The sequence below is a fragment of the Balaenoptera physalus genome, assembly GCF_965194825.1.
Source record: "Balaenoptera physalus genome assembly, chromosome: 10".
NCBI lineage: Eukaryota > Metazoa > Chordata > Mammalia > Artiodactyla > Balaenopteridae > Balaenoptera > Balaenoptera physalus.
In genome coordinates this window covers 47219073-47232652 of record NC_138889.1, presented here as the reverse complement: position 1 = coordinate 47232652, position 13580 = coordinate 47219073, and the positions used below count along the sequence as shown (strand labels likewise).

The window sequence follows — 13580 nt, the reverse complement described above, 5'->3', positions numbered from 1 at the left end:
GCTTTTTCACTTAATTCTTGACATTAGGCATGTGGCTTACATTTTCTATGCTTCAGTTCCCTCATTTGTAAAGTGGGGATCAAAATGTAATCTATCTCACAGGTTTGTTTGTTTGAGTACTATCAATAAATATCTTTATAGAATATATATATGAAAAAACCCTTTTCATAGTGCCTCAGTAGTTGATAGCTATAATTAACTTTCAATGTTATTCTCAGGTCAATTGATCCAACTGAAATGACTGTGTATAATGTATCAATGTGTCCATATTGGCTATATTGGATGAAATATACTTACACGAGAGATTAAATGATATGAATATATTATTATTTGATTTTATTTTAAGAAATAAAAAAATTTTAAAAACAGAAAAAAATAAATAAATTAAAAAAATAAAGTAAAAATCTCAACTAATCCTAACAATGATCTAATGAGCTATACAAAGTCTTGTGTACCTTCTTTGGTATACTGTAGTGTTTAGCATAGGCAGTATGCTGTCCCAGAAAGAGTGCTACATAATGAGTAAGCCTCACAATTTGGGTATCTTAACCTCTGTAGGTCAAATCAAACCTATCCCAAACAGCGTTGGTTGAGAACTAACAAATAATGTATACAAATGCATTTGAAAAGCACCATCAACAATAATAAGGGCTAATACTATTATTATCTGGTATAGAACCTCCTCAGTCACATTTTCCTTCCTCACTATGATTTCCACATAAAGAAGCAATCAATTTCAAAGCAAACTAATGTTGAATTATTAAAACTTATACTTCCTGAGAATGTCCTATAGAAGGATAGAACTAATTCATACACATCTCCATTTCAGATTTAACTATACACTCTATTGAAAAATAGTTGTAAGACTAAACTGTTTGGTAATTTTCTATTACAACATACCTGGGCCAGAACTGGCTGCCTTCAGGCCTTATGTGTATTTATATGTACCTCCCTTTAACTATCAGAAACCCTCAGGTACTCAGAGCAACCTGACAGTGTTAAAATGTAAGGAGTTCAAAGAAGATCTAGAAATCTTAAAAATCCCTATCATCGTTATAGAAGATGTACAAATAATGTAATACGTAAACCAAAAAAAAGTATCCACTTTGCCAACTGATGGTGACATAATCACTCATATTAGCTTATATCTATGTTGCTCTAGACATCTGCCATCCCGTCCCTTCTTATATAACTGGTATAACTGAGCCACTCAAAAGATCTCAAATAATTAGGACAATTTTAGCCCTCCAAAACTTGAAAGTTTAACTGGGAAGCTATCAGGCGCACAAGACGTACTCGATGTAAAGAGAACTTACCTTCTGTGTGCACCGCTGACACATAGGTCCAGTTGTACCTCTTCACTATGTCCACCATGGCCCGTGCCTGCTGGGCATCTGAAGGCACGACCCTCATGAAGTACTTGAACAGAGTTTTGTCGCTCAGATCCATGCTTGTTGCCGAGTAAGCAATTTGAGGTATGTTGAAAAGCTGGAGCAAGTTCTGGACCTGAATGGCCACAGAACTGGAGCCAGGCCCGATGACGCCTACTATGGGCTTCTTGGAGCGGAAGGAAGAGGAAGAGCCGTCCACACAGCGCACCAAGCCTTCTTCTTCTTCTGAAGAAATGAGGGAGTCCCTTATAAACTCAATGCTCTGCTCTAGGGCCACGGCCGAATGCCAGCAGGAGTCCCTGATCTCGCAGCCCAGGGTGACGTTGGGCAAGAGCGTGGGGTCTGAGTTGATCCTTTCCAGGGTGTGCAGCATGGCCTCCACCCTCTGAATGCCATACTGTTCACGAACCGCCCCACACTTCCGCTCGTGAACTTTGTCCACAGTGGGCTGGTGGTGGACAGAAAAGAGAGCCCCGATAATGATGTCACCAGGCATGTGAGCCACCACCCTCCTCTCACTGGACTGTGCGCTCCCACGGACATCTTCTTTCAAAAGCAGGACTGACAGGATCAACAGAAGGACCATTTTAGGAAAGGAGTTCAAGCTAATAAAGACAGCATGGTGGGGAAAATTTAGGAGAGTTCTGAGAGAGAGAATCCAGGGATGTCCTAGGGTGAGCGGCAAGCCAAAAAATCAGCCAGTGATTTAGACGTGCTCTCTAAAGGACCACCATGTCCCCGGGGACCATTTAGTTAGATGCATCCATGTGATCATGATCTTCAAAACCTGGGGAAAAAAAAATAGAATGGGGATTTAACAACGTTAAGTGCAACCGGTTTGGGAAGCTCGAACAGTCTATGCTAATAGAGAAAGAGAGGTCATTCTGATGTAGGTAACTTGAAAAAAGGAATCCAAAAATCTTTCTGACTCTTCTTTGCCTGTCTCCTTTGTGATTCTGTGATTTGATAAAAGCAGCTGATACAGCTTCTTGATCCTACCTGGCTTAGGTTAATATTTTTTTTCATTTGTTCATCTGGAGTACACAAAACCAAATCTCATGTGTGGGAGGCCCAACTATACTCTGACACGAAGGTATGGGAAAGCACCTAAAAGAAGTATGCCATGAACAAAAATCTTCAAAAAAACCCAAAATATTAGACATTAGTGATCCCAATAATAATGACGGTATCTTTGTTTGTTTTTTTTAGAAATGCTCTTTGTGTCCTTCCAAATTTTCAGCATTAAGCATGTACTGATTATGCAATTAAAAAATAAAGTTACTTTAAAAAAAGCCTACATACCCCATCTTCAAATGCAATATAAAGCAAGTTGAATAATCTTCCCAACAAATATTGAGCTTAGTTTCCATACAATATAGACCAAAGGCAAATGAGGCCAGATCAGTATTTTCACGTTAAATGAACTATAGGATAGAAGAGGGTTGGAAGATTACAAAGTAAAATGCCCCCAAATACAAAGGCATAGTGCAATGGTACCAATTTTTGCAGAAAAGAATATTCAGGTTCAAATTCCAGTTCTGCTACAAAGAACTATTAGTAAATTGTTTAACCTCTCATTACCAGAATTCTGTCATCTGAAAAATGGGGATCATATGTGCTAGGCTGCCCTTATGGGAATCAATATAAGATACCAACTATGCAAATGTTTTCTATATTGAAAACGGCTATATATATTCAAGACATGATTTTTTTCTGTTGTTAAATTTCCAAGGGCCTTCTGTGGCTAGGTGGTGAGGACAGAAAATTCTCTGGCAACACACTCAGTTCTCCAGAGTCTTCAAAGTAATTACAGAGTCTTGTAATAAAATTGACAGTAATCAGTCCTTTACCCCTGATCCAGGAAAAATTTCCACATCATGAAGATTCAAAGGGCTGGAGGGATGCATATTTGGAACTATACTTCCAAGTAGAAACTTAGTATAGCTATGAATTTAGTCATCTATTTCAGTTTAAACTCCTGGGGAAGAAGAAAATCTTGTCCCAGGTTGCCTACAGCAAATTCTAGCATGATTTGTAAAAGAGAACTGACCAATTAGTGATCTGGGTTACTTAAAGGATTGTTTAAGAGACTTTTTTTGTAAGTTATCAGCTCTGCCAGCCAAAGATCTCAAATTGTTTTAAAGTGACTAACTCCCTAAGCACCACCTTTCAAAGACAGGTGATGTTGCTTCAGGAATTTATGCAATTATGATGTTTCTTTAAGAATACCAATGGTTTTCAAGACTCATGAGATCTGCAAAAATTCTAGTCCAGACACAAAATGAATATAACCTGAATCACATTTCTAATCACTCTCACCCTCATTTTCACCATTTCCTTCCACTGTTTCTAATGGCAACAGAGAAATGCTCCCTCTGTACAGTGCCAAACACTAAAACACACACACGCACGCACACACACACACACACACACACCCCTCATCAAATAGCTACATGTTCCAGAATAACTAGATTTTTAGCAATATTTAGGGGAAAAATCAGCTTTGGTATGGAAGTTGGCATCGCAGACAAGGGGGAAGGAAACAAAGACATATTAATTTTCTCGTTGGGAAATTCTCTGAATATTCTCAAGCTTTCCCTTCACTTTACTTAGACCAAAGACTTGGGGACCAATGCTTATTATCATGGTCATGTGAATTCTACTTCAGACAAAAAAAAATCTGAAGTAAAAGGAATCACAATTTCTCATTAAATCCAGAATGTTAGTAAGCAAATCCAGTAACAAAACAGGACTCATTTTCATTATGTAAGAGCATCAAAGCGACATGAGAGACTAGAAGTGGCCCATCGAACTGATGAACCTAAAATATCGATCTCATGCATTTTATTTGTTAGAGTTATTTCCAGCAAGCCCCATGTATTGAGAATATATATATAGATATATACACACACACATATATATATATATGTAACTTCCTATGATAGGCTAAGTTAATTACTTCACTCATTCAACAAATATCTATTAACTACAGAGTGGGAGAGACTAATATAACAAAGAAGTACAGTGATGTACATTGATAATTACCATCATTATCTTTCATTGAGCGCCCATCATACACCAGGCGTTTATTCACTAACTCATTAAGCATATATTTATGGCCTGCCTATGCTATGACTCTCTCCCGAGAATCAAATATTCAAGAGAAAACAGGGTGTACACGCTCCCTATACTCATGGGGCTTACAAATCAGTACTCTAAAACAGCGGTCCCCAGCCTTTTTGGTACCAGGGACCGGTTTCCTGGAAGACAATTTTTCCACGGAAGTTGGGGGGAGATCAGGGCGGGGATGACCGTTCAGGCGGTAATGCGAACAATGGAGAGCGATGGGGAGCGGCAATGAAGTTGCGCTTGCTCACCGCTCACCTCTTGCTGTGAGGCCTGGTTCCTAACAGGACTGTCTGGTACCAGTCCAAGGCCCAGGGGTGGGGGACCCCCGCTCTAAAAGGTGACTTGAACTGGAACCTGATGAATGCAAAGAACAATAAAATGAAGAATGAAGTCAGTCATGTGAAAAGTGTGGCTAGAGCATAAATAATGAGTGCAATTATGGTACAAAATGAGGTTGGAAAGACATGAAAGGGCCAGACCATGTAGGACCTTGGAGGCTCTTAAGGAATTTGGAGCTTAAGTGCAACAAAAAGCCATTGAGGAAGTGTAAACAAATGACTGGCACAATCCAGTCTTAGAAAAGATTCTCCTAGCTGCTCATTGTTCTGGATAATGGACTTGAGAAATCTGAGACTCTTATATAATACTCTACGTAAGAGATGATAGTGGCTTGGCTATGATTGGTGACAGTGGATATGGAGAGAAGTGGACACAGTCAGATATCTTTTGCAAGTAGAATCAACTGGACTTGCTGACAGACTGGATGTGGGTAAGGTAGAGAGGAATCAGTGTCTACTCCTAGGTTTTGAGTCTAAGAAACTAGTATATTCTGGTATCATTAAAAGGGATAGGATTGACTGGACCAGAAACAGATGGGGTCAAGGGAAAACAATGATTTTCTTTTGAACATGTTAAATTTGAGATGCTTTGGAAGCATCCAGGTATAGCTGTCAAAGAGGAAGGAAGATATGTAAGCGTGGACCGAGAGGAGTTTTTTGGCTTAAAGATGTAAACTGAGGGTCACCAATATATAAACCCTTTGAAATGAATAAAATTACCTAGAGAGCAAGTATAAATAAAGAAAAGGTGGGGCTGAAAAGTAAGCCCCACAGAGAGGTAAGGTTGTGGGAAAGCCAGCTAAGGAAACAGAGGCAGCTCAGAAAGTAAGGAGAGAAAGCAAGAACATGTGATGTCAGAGAAGCCAAAAGAGAATGTCCTGGGCGCTTTATAGTTGCAGACATATGCAAGGCTTTCATGCTTCTCGTTCCCCCAGAAGATATTATATTCTATGTGTATTGTGTATCTGCGTCTGTACGTGGGTATGTCTCTGTATGTGTGGTATGTGTGTGTCAATAATCCTTATAACAACTCTGAGATGTAGGCATTATTTTATTCTATTTTCCTAATGATGTAATGGGTTTTAATAACTTAAAAACAAGCCATGGAATGATGGAGCTAGAAATCATGTCTATGCCTAGTGACTCCATAACATACTCTTATTACCATCTTTTGTCACCTTACCACCCCTTCTGTCAAGAGAGGTATTTCCAAAGTCCATGAAAAGTGAGAGGGGCCACCCAAACACAGTTTGAACTTCCAAGGGAGATAGAATCTAACAGGAGTTTGCTTAAAAAACAGAGAGTGATGGACATTTCAGGAAAAGAGATGATTCATACATAGAAGGTACAAATGTGTACGACTATCCGGCACAAATGTATTTTTATTGCCCTGGCATCCCCTACTAGATTATGACCTGCCAGATTATAAATCAATGACTGTTTCATAATCTGCGTTGAATACACACAGTGACTATATTTTATTGATACTAGCTCTGAAGCTCAGATACCTGGAAAGTATATTTTGAAATAAATTATGACTTAGAAATTTGACAGAATTGTGCTACAACTCAGATTATTATAAGGTTAAACAACAAGTCATCCCACGTGCTCCCAAAATACAAGAAATCAATACAGCATAAATTCTAAATAGACCGACAGAGTATACCCTAGCTCTATCAGCATTACTCATTTGTTCAGTAAGTCTTTATTAAGTAACTGTTCTGTACTAAGCACTCTTCTAGCCCCTGAGGATTCAATTATGGGCAAGGCAGACACAAATTCATGCCCTCATGGAGCCTGTAATCCAAGGTGGTTTGTCAGACAATAAACAAGATAAGGAAGTAAAATATTGTATGCCATACAGTAATAAGGGTTAAAGAGAAACAAGAAGGCAGGGAAGGAATATAGAAAGTATCAGAGACATGGAAAAAATTTTTAATAATGTAGCCAAAGAAGTTTAAACTGTAAAAGTAAAATTTGGGTAAATAACTAAAAGAAGTAAGAGAATGAGTCATGCAAATAACAAGGGGATGAACATTCCAGGTTTAAAAAAAAAAAGTAAATGCTAAGTCCCTGAGGCAGATTTATGCTTAGTGTGTTGAGAAACAGCAAGGAGGCCAGTGTGACTGCAGTGAAGTAAAAGTGGGGAGAGAGGAAGAAGGGAGGTTTGAGAGCTAGTATGATGATCAAAGTCTTTTTGGACTTTAAAAGACTTTGGCTTTAACATTGTGTGAGAGTGATTTTCTGGAAGAGTTTTCAATAGGGGAGGGATACACAATGACCAACTTTTCAACAAGAATAAGGGCACAAAGGCAGAACCAAGAAAGCAATTAGGAAGCTACTGCAATAATTCAGGTGAGAGAGATGACAGTGGCCTGGATCAGGAAGATGGTAGTATAGGTAGTGAGAACTGGTAGGATTCTGAATGTATCTTGAAGATAGAGTGAAAGGGTTTGCTGTCAGATCTGACTTGGGCTGTGAAGGAAAGAGAAGGATCAATGAGGACACTATGGTTTTCTGTCTGAGCAAAAAAAGATGGTGCCACATTGACTGAGGTGGAGAAAACTGTGGAGGAACAGATCTGGGTGGAGATAACCGAAATTCAGTTTTCATACATCAATTTTTAATACTTGTTAGAAATTCAAGAAGAGATATTTAATAAGCATCTGATATAAGAGGTTGAAATTCTGGAGAGAGGTCTGCATAGGAGATATAAATGGAGGAGGCATCAGTATGTAGATGTTCTTTTTTGTAAAACATAAAACCGCATGAAATCACCTAGGAATTGGAAAGAGAAAAACTAGCTCTGAGACTGAGGCCCGGGGAATTTCAATGTTTAAACTCCCAAAGACCCAGAGACAAGGAAAAACCAGCAAAGGAGACTGAAAAAATTTTTGAACAGAAACCTTATCTTGTAAAGTGTATGTGTGGTGGGGAGGGGGATGAAATGTGAAGTATTCAAGTTCTATTGAAGCAAAAATAAAAACAGATATGGCTGTGTTTTCACAAGAAATATTATGAGTGTGTGTGTATGCACACAGTCGGGAAACATACACACTGACATTAATGAGATGTCCTCTGGGTGATGGGAATATGCATAATTTTTAATTTCTTCTTTGCTTTTATCTGTGTTTTCTAAGTTTCTGAATTTCTACTATCAAAGCTATTTGTTATTTGTGATATTTTTTTAAGTTGTGGGACTGAGGGATCTACTTTCTAAATTTCTGCCCCAGTCTCTCTTACAGTCTTATCTCCTCTCAATCTGCCCCTCCTTGGAAGTCTGCTAGTCAAGTTAAATTTGGGTCTCCTTTAGGTATTCTGAATATATCTTGAACCCCTTTGCCCCAGTGGTTCTGTTCACGCTGCTTCTCAGCCCTGATATGCTCTTGTTTCATGGCCTTAAGGCAGAGTTTTTAAGAGCATGGGCTTGGAGTCAAGTAGACCCGGGTTTGAATCCTGGCACTGCCATCTGTTGGCTGTGTGCCCTTGGTCACTTAGCCTCTCTGAGCCTAACTAGAATGAGAATAGTACCTACTTCAAAGAGGTTTAATGAGGATTGAATGAAGTAATATTTTTCAATAGTCCCTTTATAAAATCTTCCCAGGTCCCTCACCTTGCAGTATGTGCTCTATTCTGAATGCAAGTGGCATTTTTGTCCATACTTTTTTATGTTATTTACTAAGCTAATATTATAGCTATTTATACATGTTTTGTCTTCCAAGAGACTTCAAACTCTTTAAAGATTAAATCTGTGCCATACACAACACCTAGTATTAACAGATATTCAATAAATCCTGCTGAATGAACGAATAAGTAAAGGGAGTTGCCTACACTTCGCTTTCTGGTCAGTTACTTGATTGAGATGTAAAGATAGTGCCCCCTGCCCCACTGTGGAAAACTGGAAAATGGATATTGAAACTCAAATGGGTCCAGGCAACAGGGGACATCAAAAAGAGAAGTACGGACTAACAAAGTAGGAGGGAGAAACCTTTGGTGTTCCCCATGGCTTTTCGATATATTAAGGAAAATAACATCATAGAACTAGAAAGAGTCCTGTAGATGATTCAGTTTAACTGAGACCCATGGAGAATAAATGATTTTTAGCAGGCCTAGGACCAGAACCCAGAAAATCTCGTCTCAAAACCCAGATTTAATCACATCCTGCAACTTGGTGTCTGTTCTTCTACAATTTTCTAAGCATATAACCTTTAATACGTAGATTTTTTATTTAAATGGAATATTAGTATGAAATCTATATTGCAATATATTTTTATTCTTCTCTACATAATGTATTATAAATACCTTTTGAGATTAGTTCATTTTGATGATGGGGATAATGATAAGAATAATTAAAATTCACAGAGAGCTTACCATGTTCTAGGCACTGTGCTTAGCGTTTCACATGAAACGTCATTTAACTATCATTTATAAAAACTGTAAGATAGATCATTTTATGTATATTTTATGCTTGAAGTATCTGGGACTGAGAGAGAGAGAACAGTTTGGCTAAGATTCTAAAGCAAGTGAGTAGCAGAGCCAAGATTCACACTTAGAGCTTCTATTTCTTTTTAACAGTTGCATAGTATTCAATTATATGAGTGCACAAATATTTATTTAATTACTCCCTATTTTTGGATATTTAGATTGTTTATAGATTTTACTACTATCATAAACAATGTTGCACTTTAATTACTTTTAAAACTATTTCTATAGGACAAATGCATAATACTGCTGGCATGAATATTTCCACATTTTACAATCTATTAATTTAGATTGTAAAAGGTGGCAATAACTTCACTCTCAGTCCCTTCTCCTTAAGCTTGTCAATTCTGGGTACCACACAATGTTCTTTCCATAAGAACCTGCTTTCTCTTGCTTCTATACAAGTTCCTGAGTGAGGCCATTTCTCCTTAGATATCTCACCAGGAGGTTCATTCATTCATTTAAGAAAAGTCTGGTAGAAAAAAAAAAGGAGGAGGAATAGTAAAACCATATTATTTTATTTTCAGTGTACGGAGCCTTTTCCCTTTTACTCCCATTTCAAACTAAAACACAATTACCACTAAGAAAGTCTGATTATCCCCATTTCATATATCAGAAAACAGAGTCTCCAAGATAATAAATTATTTGCTTTAGGTTATAACTCTGATGTGGTAGGTGTTAGAGGTTGGTAGCTATGTTTTTTAATTCATCATATATAGGTGCATATATATATTCTATACATGTATATTCTTGTATAGATAATGGGAAGAAATTAATACAATAATTTTTAAAAGCTTTCAAAATGTTATAGATCTATGATCAAAAGTAGTAAATGATAGGAGTTTATATAAATAGTATAACTTATATGATATTTCAATTCAGGGTCCTATTTTCAGAAGCACTAGGCTACTTTATTCAATGTTCTATATCATATACTTTGGGTTCATAGCATAATAAAATTAATCACTACCCCATTATAAAAAATAATATATATTTAATATGCATGAAAGTACTTTGCCTCAGGTAATCATACGGTCTCATATTGTACCCTAAATGAATATGAAGAGACTAGCACACCATTGTAAAGCAATTACACTCCAATGAAGATGTTAAAAAAATTTTTTTAAATAAAAAAATAAATAAATGAATATGAAAAAGAAGTATTGGTGGGTAGAATTTACCATAAATGACAACTTACATAGTAATCAGATTCACAGCTTGCATTGTCTTTTATTTTCAACAATCTTCTCAAACGCTGACCATCTTTCTGGCACAAATTTCTCTTATATAACTTAATCCCCACACAAGCAAATCATACAGCTCAGGACATCAACACTAAAATGATTCCTTCTGCCTGAGCAATAGCCTGATCGCGTATAGGGGTGTCAATGTTGCATATGCCATGGATGGCTTTGATACATTTTCCTGAAAACCAGTGCATCCCATAGATAAGAGACACTCTGAGGTATAATGATACCGAGAGCGTTATAGTCCGAGGAAAGCTCCACTGTTGTAGCTATCTCAAGCACACATCTGTGACCTCGTAAACAAGAAAACCCAGCACCCCCTCCATTTAGCCCAGGACAAAAAATATGCCATATTTTAACTGAAACCCCCTTAAAGCAAAAAAGGGCCATAAAATAACATTGTACCAAAGTGAAATCTGTAATTTTGTGCATTAATTAAAAGGTGCTGGCAGTAGAATAAAGCTCACTAAATCATTGTAAATCATTACACGACTGGTTTAGTAGTCCATGAAGACCTAAAACAGCCTTCTACAGCAAAGCAATAAAAATGATGTAATCCACTGTTAACTAGTCTCAATTTAATTATCATGCAGGGATTCTAAATTTCTTCCCATTTTGCAGCCTTCAGCTGCTTTCTTGTTATTTATGGCACACCTCTCAAGACTGTAAAGCATTATGGTGCATATTATATTCCCTATCATCAGGTGCTTAAAAATGTGGTTTTGCATTTTTAACTCAATCTCTAGTTACTTATTAATAGCTAATATTTATTGAGTGCCTACTTTGTGCTAAATAATATATAAGCATAATTTAATGTAAGCTTCACAACAACCCTGAGGGGTATGTATGATTACTACCTACATTAAATATCTCTCGAAATTGAGGTTTAGAGGTGAAGAATATTGCCAGAAGTCTCATACATATAATAAATGGCAGAGTCAGGACATGAATCCAATTCTCTCTGGCTCCAAAGCTCACACTCAACATAATCAGATGATATTGTTTCCCATCCGACCAAATAGGTTGGTTAGTTAAACCTTATGCACTGGCTGCAAAACATTCTGGAGACTCTGCTTTCCACTAAATTCTTATGTAATGTCAATCAGCTTCATTCGGAAGCTGTACAAACCAAATAAATATAGGTAACAGTTCTGTCTCATGGAATCATTTAGATCAGGGCTTCTCAAGCTTAGACCTGTTGACATTTTGGACTAGACAATTTTTGGTTTTGGGGGGCTGCCATCTTGCGCATTGCAGGATGTTTAGAAGCACCCCTGATCTGCAGATGCCAACAGCACACACCTCCTCTAGTCGTGATGAATAAAAATGTCCCCAGACACTGTCAAAGGTTCCTTGCAGGTCAAAGTCATTCCCAATTGAAAACTGCTGATTTACTTAAAACTCATCCTTGTCAAGGTCTATGTAATCGTCGAAAAAGAAGACAACTAAGAGTCATCTGGCTGTGTCAGTCCCACAAAGCGTTTTTCTGAAATGTCCTATTAATTCTAAGGAGAGTAGTTTGGAGAGTAGTAGGCAAGTAGATTTGCCTTACTCCTTCTTTACATTGCCACTTGTTTCTGGCTGCATTATCTTGTTTTGGAGCTTGGAATTTCAACTTGAGAAATACAGGTTAAACTGTCAGAGTCAAAGAAGATACTGCCTTACATTAACTAAGCATAGTTCTGAATATTCACAAATTACAAAAAATAAATGTGAGAAGAGTATCCTATGGTACACGTCACCTTTTCAAAGGCTATGTGAAATACAAAGTTCATTATAATTTTTTAAAGATAAAGAATAATAACTTTATATAGCAATTTTCACGTTGGTTTTTCAAAATCATTTTTATTTTTAAAAAAGTAATATAATATTATTTACCTTTCTTCTGGGTCTTTAAAGGATTCTACTACATTACCTGTATTGTGTAATACTTTGTATTAAAACAAACTAATTTTTTAAAAAATATTTTAAAATTATTCTTCTGCAAAATATTATGATGCAACGGGCTGCATTACTATTACAGGGCCCATTAGTGCCATTATGACTATGAACTTTTAATTTTCCTCAGGACATTTATGCTCAGAAGTTTAAAGTCAGTGGCCTATACCTAGAGCTGTAAAAACTAATCATTAGGGAATTATTCTTTGGTCTTTATATGACCAACAGAATCACATCAACGTAAAATACATTTTCTTGCATCTAACTTTTTCCTTTAAATTTCCTGAATAGTTTGACTAAAATAAAAGAAGCTATTTGAAACAGCACTTATGTATCAACCATACGGTTGTTGAGAAGATTAAACTCAATAACATAGGAAACCTAGGAAACATCTGATATTCAAAGGCCTAGATGTGATTAATAGTCGAAACGACCAGTTCTGTACTTTTCACTCTGGGTCTGGCACTTCACTTATATTTGTGTAACTAATTCACCATAATCACTCAGTGAGGCTAATAGTGTTACAAACTGTTCCCCATTTTAAAAATGAGGAAGAGAGGCAAAGCAATGTTAAGTAACTTGCCCGAGGTTACGTAGCTAATAAGCCACAAAGCTGGGATTCAAACTCAGGCAATCTTGTGCAAGGGTCTGTACTCCCAACCATATCACAAGTCACTGGAAACCACAATGAAACAATTCCATGGTGTTTATCTAATAAAATGGAAAAGTTATCTAATATAATGGAAAAAGGATAAGTCTGAGTTCCAAACAAATCAGACGTATGTATGTATGTGTGTGTATACACACACACACACACACGTGTGTGTATGCGTCTAAAATTATATATACATATAATTTTATTTTTCCATTTCCCTGTTACATGACAGTGGCAGGAAACAACCCTCAATTTTAACAACAGAAAAATCACTGCCCTGTATGATTGTTATGAGTATTAAATAAGATATGTAATGCTTGGCACGGTGCCTGATGTGCTCAATAAATGATAGTTATTAGAGCAGAGAAGAGCCCGCACCAAGACCTTTGCCTGTTTCCCA

At 37.0% G+C, this 13580-nt stretch overlaps 1 protein-coding gene across 4 annotated transcripts in view; it reads right to left on the bottom strand.

Moving 5' to 3' along the window:
• Positions 1-13580, bottom strand: part of GRM5 (glutamate metabotropic receptor 5) — a 543363-nt gene that overhangs the window by 524155 nt on the left and 5628 nt on the right. For 2 of the 4 annotated variants that reach the window (XM_082410113.1, XM_082410114.1), the window contains exon 2: positions 1317-2178. In XM_082410113.1, coding sequence (XP_082266239.1) covers positions 1317-1977 — 661 coding nt within the window. In that variant the 5' untranslated portion in view covers positions 1978-2178. Of the gene's footprint in view, positions 1-1316; positions 13339-13580 lie in introns of those variants that run through there. The other 2 variants (XM_082410115.1, XM_082410116.1) reach the window with 1 other exon arrangement.